Source organism: Haemaphysalis longicornis, unplaced genomic scaffold (genome assembly GCF_048455015.1).
Source record: "Haemaphysalis longicornis isolate Haplotype H1 unplaced genomic scaffold, Haemaphysalis longicornis Haplotype H1 scaffold_2, whole genome shotgun sequence".
In the NCBI taxonomy this organism is placed as follows: domain Eukaryota; kingdom Metazoa; phylum Arthropoda; class Arachnida; order Ixodida; family Ixodidae; genus Haemaphysalis; species Haemaphysalis longicornis.
In genome coordinates, this window is record NW_027526295.1 from 254,763,312 (window position 1) to 254,782,983 (window position 19,672).

The 19,672-nt window shown below is 45.7% G+C and overlaps 1 protein-coding gene across 2 annotated transcripts in view; it reads right to left on the reverse strand.

Annotated features, from left to right (window-relative positions):
• Positions 1–19,672, reverse strand: part of LOC144167749 (chitinase-3-like protein 1) — a 64,565-nt gene that overhangs the window by 28,948 nt on the left and 15,945 nt on the right. For both annotated transcript variants that reach the window (XM_077696933.1, XM_077696932.1), the window contains exons 2-5: positions 11,803–12,091; positions 9,924–10,053; positions 9,517–9,641; positions 6,415–6,571 (exon numbers count right to left, since the gene is read on the reverse strand). In XM_077696933.1, coding sequence (XP_077553059.1) covers positions 6,415–6,571; positions 9,517–9,641; positions 9,924–10,053; positions 11,803–12,091 — 701 coding nt within the window. The remainder of the gene's footprint in view (positions 1–6,414; positions 6,572–9,516; positions 9,642–9,923; positions 10,054–11,802; positions 12,092–19,672) is intronic.

Consider the following 19,672-nt stretch of genomic DNA (forward strand, 5'->3'; position numbering starts at 1 on the left):
CTCGAAGAACAGGAAGCCCTGATTCTCCGGGCGAAGACTGCAGCCACAGCGCGCGGCCTACCGGAATAGGATGGCCACCCAGTGCTCCACTTTTTAAGTGCGAATGCACTTCTTAAGCGAGCCTGAAGCGTCCGCCGCTGTCCGCATTCCGGCGCCGTCCGCATAGCAACAGCAGCGGGTGCGCACGCTCTTCGTCTTCCTTGGCAACGGGGGGAGATGGGCGCGCGCTGCCTGGCCGCTGACATGGCACATACCCACGTGGGGGATAGGCCAGGAATCTCCTCGTCTTCCTTGGAAACGGGGGGAGATGGGCGCGCGCTGCCTGGCCGCTGACATGGCACATACCCACGTGGGGGATTGGCCAGGAATCGGGCGTGAGAAGGGCTAATGCACCCGCTTAAAGGAGTACTGACACGAAATTTCAAAGCTGAGATCCGCTCTAGCAATCAAGTACAACGACAACACAAATAGGTGTCTGTGCATGGCACATACCCACGTGGGGGATTGGCCAGGAATCGGGCGTGAGAAGGGCTAATGCACCCGCTTAAAGGAGTACTGACACGAAATTTCAAAGCTGAGATCCGCTCTAGCAATCAAGTACAACGACAACACAAATAGGTGTCTGTGAATAAATGCATCTTTCTTTCTTTGTAGTTGTGTGTGTGTGCGTGATCTCTCTTTCGCGAACATTACCGAACCGCGCAAATTCAACTCCCGCATTCGCACTTTCACATTCTTCCCCTCGGGGAAATGCGGGGAATTTTTTAACCCAACTCCCTTCCCTCTTTTCTTAATAAACGTTTTCAACAACAACAACTGTACATACCCGGTCCGGGGTTGAATCGTCACCAGTAAGAATTCGCCCAGTAATAATAATCGTCGCCAGTAATCGCGCCAATTACTGTCCACAGAAGAGCGGAACCGTGGAAGGCCGACGCGCTCATAGAGTTTCTTACAATATACACTAGACAGGAATCTGGCGCTAGCGTCTATGCGGCTCTAAGGCCCCCAAAAATTACTAAGGTAGCGCCATTCTATGATCTTGCCGCCTTTCGCTCTCACCCGCGCTCGTTCTCTCCTCCGTGTTTTGCTATTTTCTTTTTCTTTGGCCAGCGCCGCATGGAATTGGCCAACAGAAAAGTCACGTGGTAGCTCTACCGTTTTTTTTTTTTTTTATTCTGCCTCGGCGGCCGGGTCGGCTCGCCGGTTGGGACATTGCGCAACGCCGCCGGTGCGGCGCCATGTTTGGCTGCGCAGCTTCAGTGCCGGCTCTATCGTAGGCGCCAGCGAATAGCAAAGTAAGAATTAGCTGCTCATTCAGAACAAATGTCGCATCGATGTCGCTTTATGTTGCTTCGCGGTGACGATGCGTTGTGCCTTAGGCTGCGCGAATAGAAGCAGGGATGGCAAAAGACTTCACTCGCTATTCCGTCCGGGAAACGCGACGCAGAAAGGAGAAAAGTTTGGTTGCATGGATTTGGGCGGGCATGCTTCAAGCCTCTTTTGCTAGGTAAGTTTCGGAATGCTAATTGTTCTCGCTTTGTTAAATTTTGCGCAAGCTTGAGCGGTCTCTTACGAAGAAATGCGTATTCGCTCCGCAACCGTCGTCCACCCTTTGTTCTGAGTAGGCATTGCGCGCAGCGGCGAGTTCGCAACGTCGTAAACTTTGCTTTGGATAAGAGGCCGTGTATTTGTGATGTGCGAGCTTAACTCCCGGCATAATTATCAGCGGCGTAGCATGTTCAGTCGGTTGTCGATAGGTTTTCGTGACGCAAGAATTGTTCACCTGAATTCGCGCTTGTTTTAGTCGACGGCAGCTTGCGTCTGACCATGTAGCGTGTGCGTTGCGAGTGCGTGTAAGCTCTTTGTGGCGTGAAGTCATGTTTTGTGTGTAAGCGGCACGGGTAGTATTATAAGCCCGTTGTTATGACATTGGAGCGATTTGCTGCGTAATATGTGCTTGGTCGGTACGGCACAAATTGCGGCTGTAGAGAGAAACAAAATTGCGGCTAGGTACAAAAATTGAAGGCCAGCTAATCTAGTGACCGCGCCGTTGACGTACGTTTGATTCACAATTCCTCTTATCACTTTGTTAAATTCGCGCACGTTTGCATGGCCACTTGAAATGCATATTCGCACCTCGATGGCTGTGCGCCCTATCTTTCGTGTATGCACAGTGCACAGAGGAACGTTAATTATATCTTAACGTTTGCTTTACCCTTGAGGCCGTGAATTTGCAGTGTGCGCGCTTCCTTCATCTTAATAGTCAACGGCGCAGCGTATCCAGTCATTGCAATGTGAACCAAAACATACTGTGCAAATATATTATTCTCAGCAGACCGATGTTTTTCCAGCAAAGCGTTTTTTAAACGAATTTAGTGTAAGCGAGTTGAGCGTGGACGCGGCACTGAGCAGATGCGCGAACAGGAATTTGACCATGCTACGGTAGAACGGTCACTAACTCTCTTCTGCAATGCATTATTGCCTATACTTGCGGGGTGTTTCTGGCGCATCTCGGACTCGGTGGCGACGTTTTTTTTCTTCTCAATAGGATTAGTTCACGGATAAATTTGAGCAACGGATATTGGAGAAGCTTGGTGTTATAAATGTAACCCAAAAGCCACTCCCAGCATTTTTTTCTCTCATGAAGCCACGTCAGCATCGCAAGCCACCTGCACGACGTCATTACGGACGTTTGTTCCAATAAAATATTCATTTGGTGGCACCAATTCATTTTTGCGATATACCTTATTGTTTTCTCTTCGTGATAATCATCGTGATAAGGGTTCTTTTTGAGTTTCTTTCGAGTGTATTCCTGTGTTAGTGCAATGTACAAATATGCCAGAATATATCCCAGTATATATCCCAATTGTGTCCCTGCCTCCATTAACGACGTCTGTACACGACCGCGTCCGGTAAAAAAAAACGTATTGCATGATTAATTAACTGTCGTAAGTAGTTACATGAGCAGTTTGTATACTTGTACCTAAAGGGACTCGATGTCGGTTCGTATGAGAAATAAGAGGCCACAAATCTGTAATTTCTGTTTACCCGATCGATTTATCGCAGTCTTCTCTGGCGCCTGTTCCCAGAATTACAAGCCTACATTTTTCACTCGGTTCGCACGGCTTGAATTATACCCGTACATTTATAATTGCCTATGACTTATGAAAGTGAACGTGCAAAGAAAGATGTTGTGTTTCTTTGAGAGATTGTGTGCGCTGTTCTCGTTCTGTTGTTCGTCACGTGACTCATGGCACATCCGCTCAGTCGCTGTTTACGTCATCTCTGCTGGGCGGCCGATAGCTTCATTTTTTTTTTATTATTTACGCGATTATTTTCAAGGTACTGACCCAGAGACCGGTATATTCATTTTCTGCGGGTGCCAGTCTCTCTCTTTAAACCAGCTTCAGTTTTGCCTTCAGTGTCCCTTTAACACCCCCGCACTTCGCAGCCCCATTTACGCAGACGACATCACTTAATGGGTGCCATGTAGCAGTGATAACCAGAGAGAACACACCTTACAAACCGGGCTAGACCACGTCCTCACACACATCAGCGGCTCCGAGGATTCCAGCGAAGTGCTGGTCACCTCCCGAGCTCTGGCGGTCGCGGCGGACATCTGGTCCTCCGCCACCACCTCTCGCTAACCCGGTTTTCTAAATTAAGGTTTGTTCTCTCTCTCTCTCATGTCCTTCTTTTACTTTCCTTTGAGGGGGGCGAAGGGACTCCCTCCACTCCTGTCGGGAAATTTTGCACGCGCTGCTGCAATGTAAACAGAATAGCATTTATACTGCATACTTGTTAACCATTCATGCTTGAGGTTAATTATTAATAAGTGCGTAGTAGCAGGATATCGCGAAGCTTGTGATGCAATTTTAGAGGGCTAGTGCTGGTGAAAGGTGTTTATTTATTTATTTATTTATTTATTTATTTATTTATTTATTTATTTATTTATTTATTTATTTGCAAATACTGCAGTCTCTCTCTCGAGACTTTTGCAGGGTAGGTACAGGTAAGTAAATACAAATACATACAAAACAAGGCAAGAAACAATGGAACATAAAATGCACAACAATAAAAATACATATCTTATTACGAACACTTTTCAAATGAAGTCAATGACTGCTGTGTAACCGTTTCGTTAGTGAGATCGTTCCACTCAACAATAGTTCGAGGAAAAAAGGAATTTTTGTTACAGTTATGTTGAGGGTTCAATGGGGTTATAGAAAAGGTGTGGCGTAGTCCTGTATTGTAACCGGATGAATATTTTAGGATACGAGAAGTGTCAATGAAGTAATGCCCTCTAATACTGAAAGAAGGACTTCAGGCGGCAAATCCGGCTTCTTTCTGAGACGGGCAACATCCCGCTTTGGTAAAGGAGAGCTGATATTTAGGTGCGCCTATATGAATTATGAATAAATCTTACAGCTTTTTTTTTCGACCTTTCTAATTCATTAATATCGGACTTTGTAAATGGGTTTCAGATTACTACTGCGTACTCTATCATTGGTCGGATAATTGCATTATACGAAAGAAGACATACATTCGTTGTAGAAGACGTAGATTCGTATATATTTGCACACAATAAAAGACTATTCTTAATTCCAATTTAACATTAAGTGGGGAGGACGCTAAACATGATGACATGTTATGGCTGTGGTCATGCCATGTGTGTATTATAACCGGGTTTGTATACACCACACTCGAAATTTAAACCTTACACGCGTATCAGCAACAAGCAAGTACTTTTCTAATCTTGATCCCCTTTTCAGATTTCAGTTCCGCTCATAGTGTGGTCAGCGGGTGTTCCACGTGGTCTTTCCGCCAATCCCCGCCTGTGCTCACAGCTTTCGAAAGCCCAACTAAACAGAAAGCGTGAGCCCCTGCACTCCGTACAGATTGTTCCATAGAAGCTGTAACTTGAGGCCGGTGTATTACGTATGGCGCGTTCCCTACCCATTTCAAAGTAACGTGCGGCCGGTGTTTGCCTTTGCCTCGCTGACGCTGCTCTGTCCGCACCGCCACCGCCCCTGCCCGCCGTTGCCGCTTGAAGTGTGCTTCACAGCTCGCTGCGCGCATGCTGAGCGGCGAGAGAGACGCTTTTTCGCTCCCTTTGACGCGCCGTTCCCACTAACCAGTGTCCGTAGATGCGAGAGTGTATATATATAGTTACGTCTTCAAAAAAACTACAGTGGCTTAGCTCGGCTATACCAGGATATACGTAGCGTGAGCTAAGGTTCAGCTGGTTACTCTTAGCTTTCCTGGTTGTCTGGGATTACCTGATTATCACGCTTACTGCTGCTGAAACGATTTCCAATCCAGTCCAGTCGCGGCGGTGGCGGCGGCTCCGGCGCGCCAGCTGTGCGCCGTGAGACGTCACTGCGCCCCGCGCATGTGCAGCACGGCTCTCCAGGAGCCACGCGAAACTGCTCAACCTCGGCCAGTGTAGCTCACGCTACAAAATGCAGCCAATCTCTCTCCCCTTCTAACTTCTCTCCAACCTGGTTTTTTCGCGCATGCGCGGGGGGTTGTGCCGGACGAGTTTTCTGTGTACACGGGACGACCGGGTTTTCCTTTCGCCCAGCCTTATAAAGCTTCGCTTTATAATCTGAGAAGTGGTGGAGAGTTCGGGGAAATGTTCAAACTGGAAACGTATACCATTATAGGAGAATTTTCCAATGCTTTTTATTTGATTACGCCTCTGTCCATAATAGCCTCGGGTATGCCGTGACGTGCGTACGTATGCGCGCATTAATTCCTGTACGGTTATATTTTCGCTTCGAGCTTTGCTGACATCATATTAAATAAGAAAATGTGAAAGGGCGGTGTCCACGCGAGAAAGTAAGTACATCAGTTTTCGATGTCCCTTCAACCTTAGTTCCAACCCCAAACTTACTCGATGTCAAACTCGTCGGCTCAGTTTAAGGCAGAAAATCCTGACCTCACTTACTGAGCAGGTCACAGTCTTTGATTTCAGCCTGGCCTTCCGCCACATTCGCTGGTAAGGGAAAAAAAGGCTGGCTGTCGCCTTGAAGGCTGGAAGGCAGGCTGCAATCACCAACTTTTGGAAGCTATAAATTGTTGACATACTGCTCCCGAATCGCATTGTGCTCTTGCTCTTCTTCGCTTTCGTTAGTACGAACTTTCACCAATTCGAACTGAGACGGCTTCTTCTAGCAGTTCGAATTGACGAGCTTGTACTGAATTATACGTTTAATGTATAATGGAAACGTCTGTCTTGGCATAGTAAATTTCCCATGGAGGGAACCTTAATGTTCTTTGATAGCGTGCACTATTTGCAACAAAGGGTGATCAGTTTTATTATGTCAGGCTGATTTGAAAAATAATATTTTACACTAAAGAAACGTTTTATTCCGTGAAGGACACAACAAATGGCAAAATGTAGCTCACCACATAAGCTGTCGCAAAGAAGATAGTTTCATTTTTGAACCTTGTAAAGTTCGCTTCTTCACTGCGATTGAACAGGGGGCTGTTGTGTCTCGTAAAATTTTTTTGCTTGAAATACAGGTGGTAATTGTAGGACATCACGCTTATAAAATGGGTGTACCTGTGCCGGAAGACAAGAAAAAAATCAACTTGTCTTTTCAACATTATTTGTTTAAAGGCAATGTTGAAAATATACAAGACAGCGAAAATTCCCTTAAACGAACTTCAAACGTCCACGAACATTCTGGGCACACATACGTAACTGGCATTCCCCGATTACGTAGAAATATGCGCCCAATCGTGCACGTTCTATCTCCGTTTTCAGAACTACTTTTCTTTACGTTTAATTTTAGTTCGACAACTATTTTGGCGAGACGGCTGTACTTCGCCATCGATTTCTCGGGCCACTGAAGGGGCCATGACCAACTAACTCAAACTCACGCTCAAACACCAGATCAAGGCAGGCAAGAACCGCTTCGGGAGTCCCATCCGGAGGGGTGTATACACAACGCAGGAATGAAGTAGTCGAATATTTTCTCTACTGCATTCAAGAAGCCAAGAAGCAGGCATACCAGCCCTAATTTAGTCCAAATATCCTCCTCCTACCAGATCCCCTTCCCCCATCTCCCCTACATTTGATCACCAAGGTAACGGCCAAAACTAATTAAGATTAATCAATACTTATTACAATAATAAAGGGACCCTGAAGGTAGAATCGTTGTTTGGTTCCTTAAAAAAAACTCGATGATTGAATTCATTTAAGATTCAAACCAACAGCTGTAAGAATTTTAATACAAAATTTAAACGACTTACGCTGATCATAGAGAAAAAAGGTGCAGGAGTGGCGCCTCACCAGCCACCTTTTCGCCTAGGCGTTATGATGTCATAGTGACTTGGTTCGGCGATAGGCGGCTGCCGAACAAACCAACGCCAAGAAAAATGAGTACGCGATTGTAGCGGTGTCACCGCGCTATGCTTGACCGTACCACTCGAACGCTAATATTCAGTCAACGTATGTACTTTATGATAAGAATTATTTAGTATTTTCGTCTTACGTCACTTCTGACGTTTGTCACGCTAAATTTGAAAGCTTTTACTATTTCTTATATTCTCCTTATGCAGGCAACGCCATTGGGGACCAGAAATGAAATGACCAAAGGCTAGCTCGCTCAAATACAACAAGCTTGTATTTTGTCTTATGGTCCCTGTAAACGAAAGGCCCTCGATTAGTGCTCGAAAAATTCGGTGGTTTTAATACTGCCGACCGCTTCTCAAGGTTGGGGCCTGCTTCTCAATACAGTCATATCCACTTATAGAGTGGCTAGTGTACTGGATATGTTGCGCAGCCGTAGCTTCTGGCCTGGTAAACATCGTGCTAGGTCATGTTTGACTAGCCAACGAGAAAAAGTACAAAAAAAATTTAAGACTGTACTCATACGAACGTGCTCAGCATTGAAAAAATGTTCGATGTCTCCCAGCCGGCTGTTGTGCTAGGAAACATGCAACAGATCCCTGGATTGTCGCCTGTAAATGTTGCGTTCTTGCTGAATTTACCAGCGCTGCAAAAGCTAACTGCCCTTCTCCAAGGGGCTAAAAAACGAATAATAAAGCCGATAATGTCCAACAATGCATGTGCTGACAAATATGTGTCACGAATTTAAATACTATTCATTAAGTTAGGCTTGGTGCTCTAGAATAAACTGTTGTGTCCTAACTTAGTTGTGCGAAGTTTTATTTAAATTATTTGCTTTGGGATCAAACCAAACAATTAGTTCAATGCGACTTTTTGTGTGCGTGTGGGGCAGCTTCGCTTTGACAATGCAAGAAATTAATTTATGTGGAAAATCGCTGTTGATCAACATCCATGGTCTAGTGTACCTGATTAGAGATGAAGTGATAACACCATCAGCATAGTTGAAGGCGTTGAGGCGGGTGGTGAATGATTTTTAGACATTAAGATGCGCCGCTAGTGTTTATACGAGTTAAAATTGCACCAAATTTCTTCGTACCTGTGCCGATGCCTCCCTGTATGCCAAAAGTGCCTAATGGCAATCACCTAGCGTTATTTGATTCAGTTCCAGACCTAGTTGTATGTCTGCTTATGGGCAGCCTAGGAGACGACTATAGAACGTGTATCCGGCAAAAATTTCAGGCTTTAGGCACAATCACATCTGCAAAAATACGGCTGCTTATCTTTGCATTTAGAAAACAAAATTCTAAAAAAGAGAACCAAGAACTGCTGTTTAAGTAAACATACAGCTAATTTACATTTCGAATGTTACACAAACCCCAGGAACCATTGGCACTGTTTTAAATCACTGTTTTCATTATCACTTGAATACAATTATGTAACGGTTGAGAATAATGACATTATCTTGACTCCATCGTACTCCGTTCACGGCGGCTCAGATGAATGTGTGAAGACAAAGCTGCATTCTAGGTAGAGGGGGTTTCCCTTTATGATAGTATTGTACAGATAGCACTGTACATTTCAATGCCACAGGACAAGCTGACTTGACCGTAGATTTCGATACGGAGCAATGGAATGGTCTTCGGTGCAGAAAACGACCCGTATATGGCTCAGCTATCCGACAACGTTTACTGTTTTCTGCGGATTGATAAGGATTACAAGGACCGCCATTGCTTACCTTCAGGAAGTCTGAAGCTGTAACAAACGATATCAGCAAAAAAGTGGATATGTACTTTTGATAAATAGAAAACTCTCACAGAATATTCTAACGCCTACGGCACCAGCATTGAATGCACGCACATATGCGACAAAATGCATTTACAATTAGTATAGACATCGTTTGGGCTAGAAGAAAACAAATATATGAAAGCTGGTCACAGCAGACTGCCTTATATAAACGAATGTGGAAATACAAACAAATCTTAACAAATGTGCAAATTTTGTCTCTGATTTGCTCATTTTATTTTTTGTTATTAAAGTGGGGTTAAATGCGAAATGTCAAAGTAAAAGATTTGCGCTGCGTGTCTTTTAACTAATAACCGGCAAACTTTTTATTGGTGAAGGAGTGAATGGATGACAACATAGTTGAAGCTTACTTTGCAATCTCGCTTATGTTGTAGCCCTGGTCGATGTAAGTCTTCGTGGCGCCGACGGGGACGGTGATTAGGAGGTCTCTAGTATAGTTCGCATCGGAACTGTTCGTGAAAGCTGCATGGAGCTCCTAGAAAAACAAGACTACTTAAGAAACTCGAAGCCATTAGTTGTACCTGACAATTACTAGGATTATTCATGCCTTCAGTGGCATTGATAGGCTGTCACCTATTATAAAGACTATATATAAAAAGAAGCGCCTTTCAAAAAATTGCAAACAGACTTCTAACTTTGATCTTGAACGTTTGTGAGTGCTTTGCGCGTCTGCCCCGTAACAATGAAAGAAAGTGGTTCATAGGGAGCAGCGATTCATGCATGCCATTGGCACATCTCTATCATGCAAGGTAGTCACCTGGAGCAGGGTGACGAAATTTTCCTTATCCTCAGGTGATCCATACTTGTAGTGTGCGGGGTATTCCCAATCTATGTCCAGGCCGTCGAAGTCATATTCACGAAGTAGCGTCAGTGATGAGTTGATGAACCTGTCAAAGAAAACCTTCATGCAGATTGAGGAATACTCTGCGCACAACTAAAGTGTGCGTTCGCATAGTCATTGATTCGTTTGACAGACATGCACGCACGCACGCACGCAAGAACGCAAGCAAACCTGTATAGTTCGCTTGATGTATTCATACTATTCATGTTATTTTAACTTCACCGGACTAAAATGTTGCCACGAATCACCTGCACTAGCATATCGCTGCCAACTTTTCTGCCCGTCATTTTTGCGTGTACTTGGTCACAATGCGTCACTACAAGGTGACACTTTTGAACCGCCTGCCGTTATTTTTTTATTTATTCTCGGCCGGTTTATTCTCGAGGGTGGGCTCGACCGAAAAGGAGCAACAAGCATCCCCCAAAACGACGACCATCGCGCGTTTGACGGGGTGAAGCTGAGATAATGATGAACGAACGTGATGTAGGGGCGGAGATGGCAACGCAGCATGACGGGGGCAATTTAGTCACAATACTGGTCGTTCGCGTTACTATGAGAAGGTTCGCCCTCACAATATATATGCGTGGGGGATAAGCGGGTGGTGTGAAAGTTGTGGAAACCTAGTTGAGCTTTTCTGCATGATTAATATAAATTGTTCGTGTCGCTTCATTTATTTATAATTTTGTCTTCCAGCATCTGATGCGTTTATGTACGTTGTATGTTGCGTAATGCAGCTCACCGGATTTGGAATGTTGGGGTTCAATCAATCAAAGTCAACATTACCGATTATGGGGCTTGTTCATTCCCGCTAGCACAGAGTATTACTTAAGCATAGTAAAAACACTCTACGGGAATGTAAATTCTGAAATGCGAAGTACTCGGAAAATTTTCTGTATCTCGAAGGAGCGAAAACACTTCTTTCGATATCATCCTTTTTTAAGCTCGTATCCAGGAAACCATTTCTTGAACGCACGGATTGCTCTGAAATAATGATACGTTATTGTAGAAAAGTTCCACAGAATTTATTACAAAAAGTTATGGGCCCTTAGTATGGATCTGCACCTTTCTGACTGCCATTTAAATAATTGGTATGGTACTTTGCTTCCGGGAATATCCTAGTATCTCGAAAATTTAAATACTACAAGGACGTCTATAAAATTAGTTGAAGCATGTCTTCCCAAAGAAATTTGCCATGAGAATAATTGTTTACGGTTGAAATATTGGACTTAGAATTGAAACGCAATTATCTTTGCGTAGAATAAAAATCCCTTAATGACAATAGCAATTGAATTACCATAAATGTAGCCCAGAAATTCCACGGCGAAACACCTGCGGCGTTATAAAAAGTTGTTTTCTTTCATCAACGATGTAGGGCAATTGCTTAAAAGCTGCGTTGCTTAACAAAGCCAGTACGGATGTAAAGCTCAGAGGATGCTTGTTTGAGATATACACGGTACCCTCTTATCTTCACACTGACATCTATTTATTTATAATAGCACCAATTTTTAAATCCTACATTTCAAGTCGTGCGAACAGTGCACAAGCAGTCAAACAGGGGATAAATAGTCCCCATTACATTCATTGCAAGCTCTAAAACTTGTTCTGGGATTTTCGGAGGCAGGAGCACAGTTTAGTTGCCACCGATTCCTCAAGTGTTGCCCAAATTTCTGCTTGTTTACAAGATACTGCTACAAGCTGGCGGTCTCTTTCAACTGTACTCGGCAGTCTGCATCAACTTCTGATTTTTCAAATGGCATTGTCTCAATCGAAAAAAGAAAGGCGCAGAAAAGCATACTTTCTTCGGCCGGCTGTTGTGTTGACCAGGGCGCTGAAGTTTTTCGAGCTGTTGTTGCTGATTCCAGTGGTAAGTATTACCTTCAGATCGGGGTTACAAAGCCTGAGGTCAAGCAGAGCTCTGTACTGTTGAGGGTCCGATGGCCGCACCGTCTTTAATGTGCCATTATCAGTCTTTGCAAATCCGACTATCAGGTGCGTACACAGGTAAGCCGTCTCATTATCGAGCGGCTTGTAATAAGGCACCTGAAAATAGCACACTCGCCGAAAACTGGTCAGGTTGTTGTACCCTGCAACAACAACAACAAAACGCTGTAAAGGACTGTCAACCACTGTGTGACAATTTTGGCTAAATTTTTCAACATATAAAAATCCTTTAAAAGACGACGCAGACGGCATACAACTTTGCTCCAATGGAAATATTGCCCTAGCAGAACAGGACTTATGCCAGTTTGAAAGCTAACTTCAATCAAATAAATTTTTTTTATTTCGTGTTTTTGCCACACGGCATATGAGAGAAGGTTTAAAGATCTGAAGAGAGAAGAAAGTAGGTAGGCAAGAGAAAGAGGGGCTGCGAAAAGCACAGATGGTCACGAAACCGATAGGTTTTCGAGTCTACAGGTATGCATGCAGTCCAGTGGCGTGCAGAAAGTCCACCAGCGATCTGCAGTATTTATCTTCCTGCACGCAGCGGTTGTAGCCATCCGGTTTATTTCACCGGAGACCAACCTTTCTGAGCGCGTCGTCTTGAGCTTTCCTTGTTCCCGGGCACGTTCACAAAAAATGCTTAGCATCAGCTTCAGCCACCGGAGACAGACACTTGGAACAAGTTCCTGGGTCGTCTTGTGAGTGCCCCCATGTACATGCGACTGAAGGTGCGAGGGCCACCCAGCCCGAAGCCTCCCGACAGAAACTTCCTCCACCCAAGAAAGATTAGGGGGCAGGGAGCAGACACACGGGGGAATTAGGGCACGTGTGTCCCTTCTCAGAAGAGATTTCCATGCTAAAAGACGGGAGCGCGGATCACAAGGAAGGGGCCTAGGGGAGGGGAGGGTGATTACGTGTCAAGGAACACAGAAAAAAGAGTTATAACTCATTAAATACTTCCTTGCACTCACTTGTGACGCAATGCGTCTAATTTTGGTGATTGGCTGATGCCGACCAAATAAAACAATAGAAATAGTGTTCTCGAAAAATCATTTTCCGCGCGCCGCCTTGATTACCTTTACGTCGCACCGTGAGCGTACTTCCAAAAGCTTCCCGGCACTTTGAAGCCAGGCCATGCACGAACTCCAAATACTATGGTAGCCAATCAGCATCACCACGCCAAAGGGTACATTTTTTCTCATTTTCTGAAGAAAGAAAACCTTATGTCATATGAGTGTAGTGGCATGTCTCTATAGATCGTTCTCTGCAGGACACCCCAAAGGAAAGCCACTCCCCGTCATTGAAGAAATACGTGCTCGATCAGGCTGTTTACTAATGGAGCACTCCAATGCCCACGGAACAGACAGCCCCCTTTCATGCATGCATGTACTAAAAGACAATGTTGCTGTGTGTAGCTTAAAAAGAATAACTTCATTCTAGGGGACGCTTCTATACGCTTCACCCACTCTAAGACATTTTGGCCTGGTCGAAACGAGTATAAAACTCAATATAAAGAGAGTGCAAAGATAACATCCCAAACATAACCATATAATGTTTTCTTCGTTACAGCAGTCAAATATTCAACGGAAAATCGCGGAGGTCGAAACTTGGTGGACTTGACAAACTCCTTAAAGTACCCGTAAATGCCATCTGGCATGTTACTAGACGATGCCAACAGTTCTGGCAATGCCCTCGCTAGCCGTACCTGAAGTACAGTACGCAGAAAAGGGTCACGTTGATCACGGAAAAAAAGCAAATCTGTTTACGGGTTGCCTTACGTAGAAGTGGCCAAACTCGAGACGACCAATTGGTTCGACTGAACCTTTCCTATTTAGATGCCCAGACAAATACCGCGAATACTCTGTTAACTTGTGTGCGCTGACTTAAGAACAATGTAGTACTTGCATTACATACAAAATTTTTGCGACAAAAAAAATAATAAGTTACGGGCTATGGGCCCCAAAAAAACTGACAGATGTGCCCCTTTCCGTTTCTCTGGCCTCTGATTCAGAGTTTGCACTCGGCTTCTCAAGTATGGTTCACTATCCCAGTAGTGCTCAAGAGGGGCACCCCAACATTTTACCGGCGTAGTGACCGAGGTGACGTTGGCGAAAGTCGCCGGAGTGGACGGCCATTCGCTTTCGTAGAATTCCTGGTGGTTCGTCCAATTGACTAAACTTCCAATAGAAGCACTGAAGTGCTTTAGGGTGGCGACCGCCACAGCGAATTGTTAGAACAAAAAACAAAACAAAAAACAGGCATGGCGTCAGCACAAGCAGGTACTTTAACATGGGCCTCATGTAGTTCAATGACCTCCATGGCGTCATTTTGGAACTATATTGTGGCATAAAGCTTCAACATATACACAAAAACGATATGGGGCTGAGAGGGCAGCCTTGTCGTACAGAACGATGAACATCGATGGGTACTTCCAGCTGCTTATTCACGATCAGACGAGTGGTGCAATTCCTGCATGCAACCGCTACGCCATCTTTAATAACCTAACCTACGTTTACCTACTCGAGTGCCGACAATAGAATCTGGCGGCTCACACAGACAAAGGCCTTTTCCAGGTTAGTCTAGATAACCGTGACTCCGATGAGCACGGCGTCAGGGCACTACAGCGCACAGCTCGCCGTGTGTATGTTTGTAAATATGCGTTGGTTCAACAAATCGGCCGGTTGAACTCTACATTCTAAATCTTTTCTATTTCTCCTGTTTTTGGGATTAGAACTGTTTTTGAAGCAGCTTATGATGGAGGCAGAGCTTTGATGTTACACGCTTCGCTCCACATTCCGGAAAGAACTAATGATAGCCCGTATTTAAACATTCAAGTTGTTAAAAAGGCTGCGCTGAGTACATCGTGTCCAGGGGACTTGTCTGGGTTGAAGTTTTCTATTGAACATTTAATTTATTCTGCCGATATAGATCTTTCCAGCCATTCTTTTAAGTGGGATGCGCTTTAGGGACTGGGCCTGTCATCGTAGCTCATCCAGGGTCAGCTTAACTAGCCACCGCCGCGGCGTCATGCACCCTGCCCGGCACTTGACAGCTTTAACGTTGAGTGGTGCTGCTTTCATTTTCGTTTCATCATCCAGGCGAGCATTGGCCTCATAAAATAAAAGGTGGAAATGGTGAATAGATTCTGGCCTTTGACTTGGAAAAGTGCGTTAAACACACATATTCAGGCCTATGGGAGAATATCTACGCTCAATGGCTATGGCGTTCTGCTGATGGGCCCAAGGTCGCTTGGCTTCTAGAAGCTCACCCATGCTATTGTGGATTGCCAAGGCCATGGCGCGTCCGTTGCATGAGGACACCAGGAACCCATGGTCAGCCTGAAGCATGTGCTGAAAGCTCGCTCTAGTCTGTCGTCCTCCTTGGGTTTTAGGTTCAGAATATGGAATTCTCACGTGTACCTCGATTACATGAAGGTCCAACCAGTATAGGGATTTCGGTGGCACTAATTTCGTTGTTCATTACCTTACCGCAGCATGGGAAAACGGCAGAACTTCGGTTTATCCTGAAACCGGGAAAAGACTTGCGTTTTCAGAGTGCAAGATGTGTCTTTCCTGCCTGGGGAAACTCTTCCAGCGACAAATAGACACCCGACTGGAACGGTTTTAAAGCAAAGCTTTCTACCTCTACCAGCCAATGGTTCCTTCGTGTCGTGCGGGACAAGAAACTCTTAATGAGGCTGGGGAAGGGGGGGGGGGGGTTCACTCATGGAGCAGAGTGTATATGGCGCAGCGAATGGTTACTCAGCGTTTTCTGCGCGCTGCTCACACCGGCGGGTGCGTCGGCGCGACGGCTTTGTTGTCTGCTTTAGCGACGGTTGTTTTGGGCCTGTTTTGGCGCAGCTTCGGGTTCATTGCGCGCTTCCTTCGCACGGCTTGATTATTTGCCCGGCAGCACCTCCTGGTTAACCCGGACCCGACGGAATAAAGTGGTCGTACGGCCAAGATACATTAAGGATTGGTTTGCAGAGCGGGAAAACAAAATGTAGAGACAATATACAGACATCTGGCCGCCAGAGAAACGCTACCTTTTGCGCACTGCTTGCCATGAATGGGACTCCGTTTTCTAAATTGGTGAATACCATTGTGGTTGCGCATTAAGAGTTATTACAAAAGGCGAAAAGAGCAACCGGTTCTGATAAATAGCAATTATAAAACTTCCCTCAACTTTCTCGCAATTATCAAACTAATAATTTGAAATCGGTATAAAGGGGAATCACTAAACTCACATTCCCAATTGTTTCGGTGTCTCGCTTGTGTCGCGCGGTGGTTTAGCCCCGAACTAGCACATCAGGATAGCTAGGTTCCGCTGTCTCACCCCATTGAAAAACACTTCTCTCCGTTTTCTTTCTGCCGACGCACGGCCGAGCTACAGCGGTGGCGTCCGCCGCTCTAGTTTCGGCCGTGGCCGACGCTGCAGCGTTCGGGACTCCGCGCCTGCGAATTCCAGGTAACGGCTAACGGCTGGCACAATCTTTGGTTTCGCTCTTTGTAGAGCCACGTGTGTGAATTTAAGTGACGTCGCATGGGCAATTGTTGTGGGTGTCATTTAAAGGTTTGCTTTCCAACCACGTTCACAGCATGGATTGGAGCCATTTTTTTTGCGAAGCAGTTTTCAACACAGACGAACGTCGGCTGCTATAATTTCTACAACAGGAAGCGCGCAGACCGTGAACGGTGCCGCAATAACGTTAATTAGGGGGCTGCCGGGGCGCAGTTCGCTAATTTTGCGAGAACCGGAGAACCTGTAGTATCGTGCCCGAAAGCCTGCACTTACTCGCTCATCGCGCCGCGCACTGGAAGCAGAAGACTTCGTGTTGTGGAAAAAGAAACAAATTGTGCAGCCTGTGCATATCGTAGGTGTTCGGAAGAGGAAGGTGGCTCACGACACTCAATTACCTGATGTAGGGCGCGCAACTTTATTCGCGTTAATGCAAAACTTGTCAGAGGAAAAAAAAAGATTGGTGCACCTTGCTCCAGTGGTGCAATACTAAAGAAACAGCAGAGCTGGCCGTCGACCTACTTCTCACACAGATAGCGGATCCCAGGAGAAAGGGAGCAGAAAGAGCCCGAGGAACGTGCATATTGTCGCGAAGAGGAGATCCCTTGATGTTTTCTGGTTGTTTTTTAGTTCTGTGCAGCCGCCGGGGCTCTTCCTCCCAAGTGTTTGCGTGAAGGCGCTTCGGACGCGGTTGGGCCCTGGCCCTTTTTTCTAAGAAACGACTCCGGCGCGTGTGTCTGCCCGTCGGCCGACCCGGGAGACGCGGCTCTCGAGAGGGACCATCGACGTATCTTGTATTACCGCGCGCACTGGCGTCTCCGACCCCCGTTGCGCGCCTACGCGGGCCGCTATGTTCTCCGACCCCCGGTCTCGTCCAAACGGCCGCCTGTCTTTTCTCCTTTTCGAGTTTGTATACCTTTACTTTATTCTCCCCAGTAATTCTTCTGCCAGAAACGGACGCCTTCGAGTTTGAACTTTGTGTCTTCTGTGTGTGATCTTTTTCTTTTCACTTTGGCGGGGACATGTCTGATTGGAGCTAAGAAGCGTCTTCCTGATTGGCTGCGGGTGTGCCTTAGCCTTGTTCCCTAGCGTCCGCACACGCTAGGAGGCGCTTTTTCCCCCAATGCGTCCCCCCAAAGCAAATATAACGCGGCCCCTCTGGCTATTGAGGGAGAGCGGACAGAGCTAGGGCGGCGTGCGGCCTGCACCAGGACTCTCTTCAAAAACTCTGCCGCCCGTCGTCGTGCCCTCCCGCCGGGAGCCCTTCGCCCGCCAGCTATGTCCCGCTAAGTACTCTGAATCTTTTGACTGTCTTTTTCATCTATGTAATAAGTGTAATTGTTTCAAGTTTGTATGTGCTAAATGTCATCAATGTTACCAGTAAAGTAAACAAGTTAACCTTAAAACTTCTTCGACGTCTCGACTTTTTCCTTCCGATCTTCATGCTACAGTAGCGGCAGTATGTAAGCAAAATACTACGTTACAATATACTGCACGTTCCTCGTGTTGCGAGAGGGAACCCGAGACTGTCACCCTCGACATTAACGGCCGCGAAGACGTCGTCGCCGCCGACCGAGTCAAGCCTGCTTACGTCGCCTCCCTCCTAACCGCCCAGCGCTTCCCCGTCTCAACGACCCCGCGGCAGAATTCCCAGGCTCCCCCTCTACGGAGGGGGAGCCCTGAGCGACTGGCGCGCCACGGCGCCGCCGCCCCGATGACGACGACTACGAAGGCGGGATCGCCTCACGTGGCGCAAGCCCACGCGCACGCCTGAACGACGTCGGGCGCTCCTCACAGGGCGGAAACCCCCGTGATCTCATTATTTTTTTGCTAAAGCCACTGCACGAACACCGTGCCGTACGCATCGCGCTGGCGGAGTTTCTTTCTTGTATTTTTTTGCTAATTTGCCAACGGACCAAGCTCCAGCTTAAACCGCTCTGTTGTTAAAATAGCCTATCCTACGGCGAACGCGATTTTTCGTCTCGCATAACTCCGCTGATTTCTAAACGGCTTGATGGGGGGTTGAGTTTGGGGGGAATAAACTTTACCGCCAAATGCGTTCAGAATAGCATGTTAAATTTTTCGCATAATCCCTTTACTATGACAATACATCGAGTTCGATTGAGAGAAACTCTGGGACGTAATTGATCCCTTTCCGCCAAATGTCTGACGGGTTGTGGCTGTGTATGCAGTCTTTTTTTGTTTGGGGGGGGGGGGGGGGGGGCATTATCTAGGTATTGAATAATTCATTAATCCCAGTACACCCAAACAACCAAGTATTAAGCGAAAATCATGTATTCCAAACATCAATATACGAGCAGCTGTCGTCATATACAAATTCGTTAAAAATACAATTAAGGAACACTTCACTATTACGTGCGGCTTTCAGAACGATCATCATTAGCACGAACAGTGTTTTATGATCATGCGTTTGCTGCGGGAATTTTAGCATTGGGGCTATGTATTTCCTCCCAAAATGCGACACAAAGCTTGTTGCATGACCGAAGCGTCAGTGAGTTTATTTCTTGATTCTATACGGTCCTTGTTCTGAAGTGTCATAGCACTTATTTCTTACTCCTTCGTCGTAGAAAGCTTTATGGTATTTTCGTTCTCTGTAACTATTTTCATCTTCAATCCATTTTGTGCCATGTCATAATAGTTAAATAGCCTTTTTATTACAATAATTTAGTAGTTTTGTATATTTGAGAAATTTAATGTGGTTAAACAATGTAATTAAGGACTACAAAGTGTGCACCGAGCTCGTGCAATCACGTAATATGGCAAGAAATGAAAACCTTGAAATTGTTTCCATCAATTCTGGAAGCAACGCGGTGGAAAGTTTAAACCTTAAAGTGCAGCATTCAAATAGTTTTCGCTCACTCGATTTCTCCATTGAGGGCATTGACACATGACGTGCATAACGTTAACAAGGATCCTCACTGGTAAAAGATTCCTATTGATAAAGATCTCTACTGGCACTGACTGCGGCACATCGTTTGTGGTTGCGGGTAGCAACAGTCGATCACTATAGGTGACCGTATTTATTTGCCATGGGTCAGCATTTGGGTAGTCCCATGTAGCTTGTTTCTAAGAAGTAGATCGCGGGTGTCAGCTTATACTAATCATGTCATATAGGCATCTTTCTCTCCGCAAAAAGTAATAATCTGTCTAGGTAAAGGGCTTTAAGCGATATATAAATTATAGGA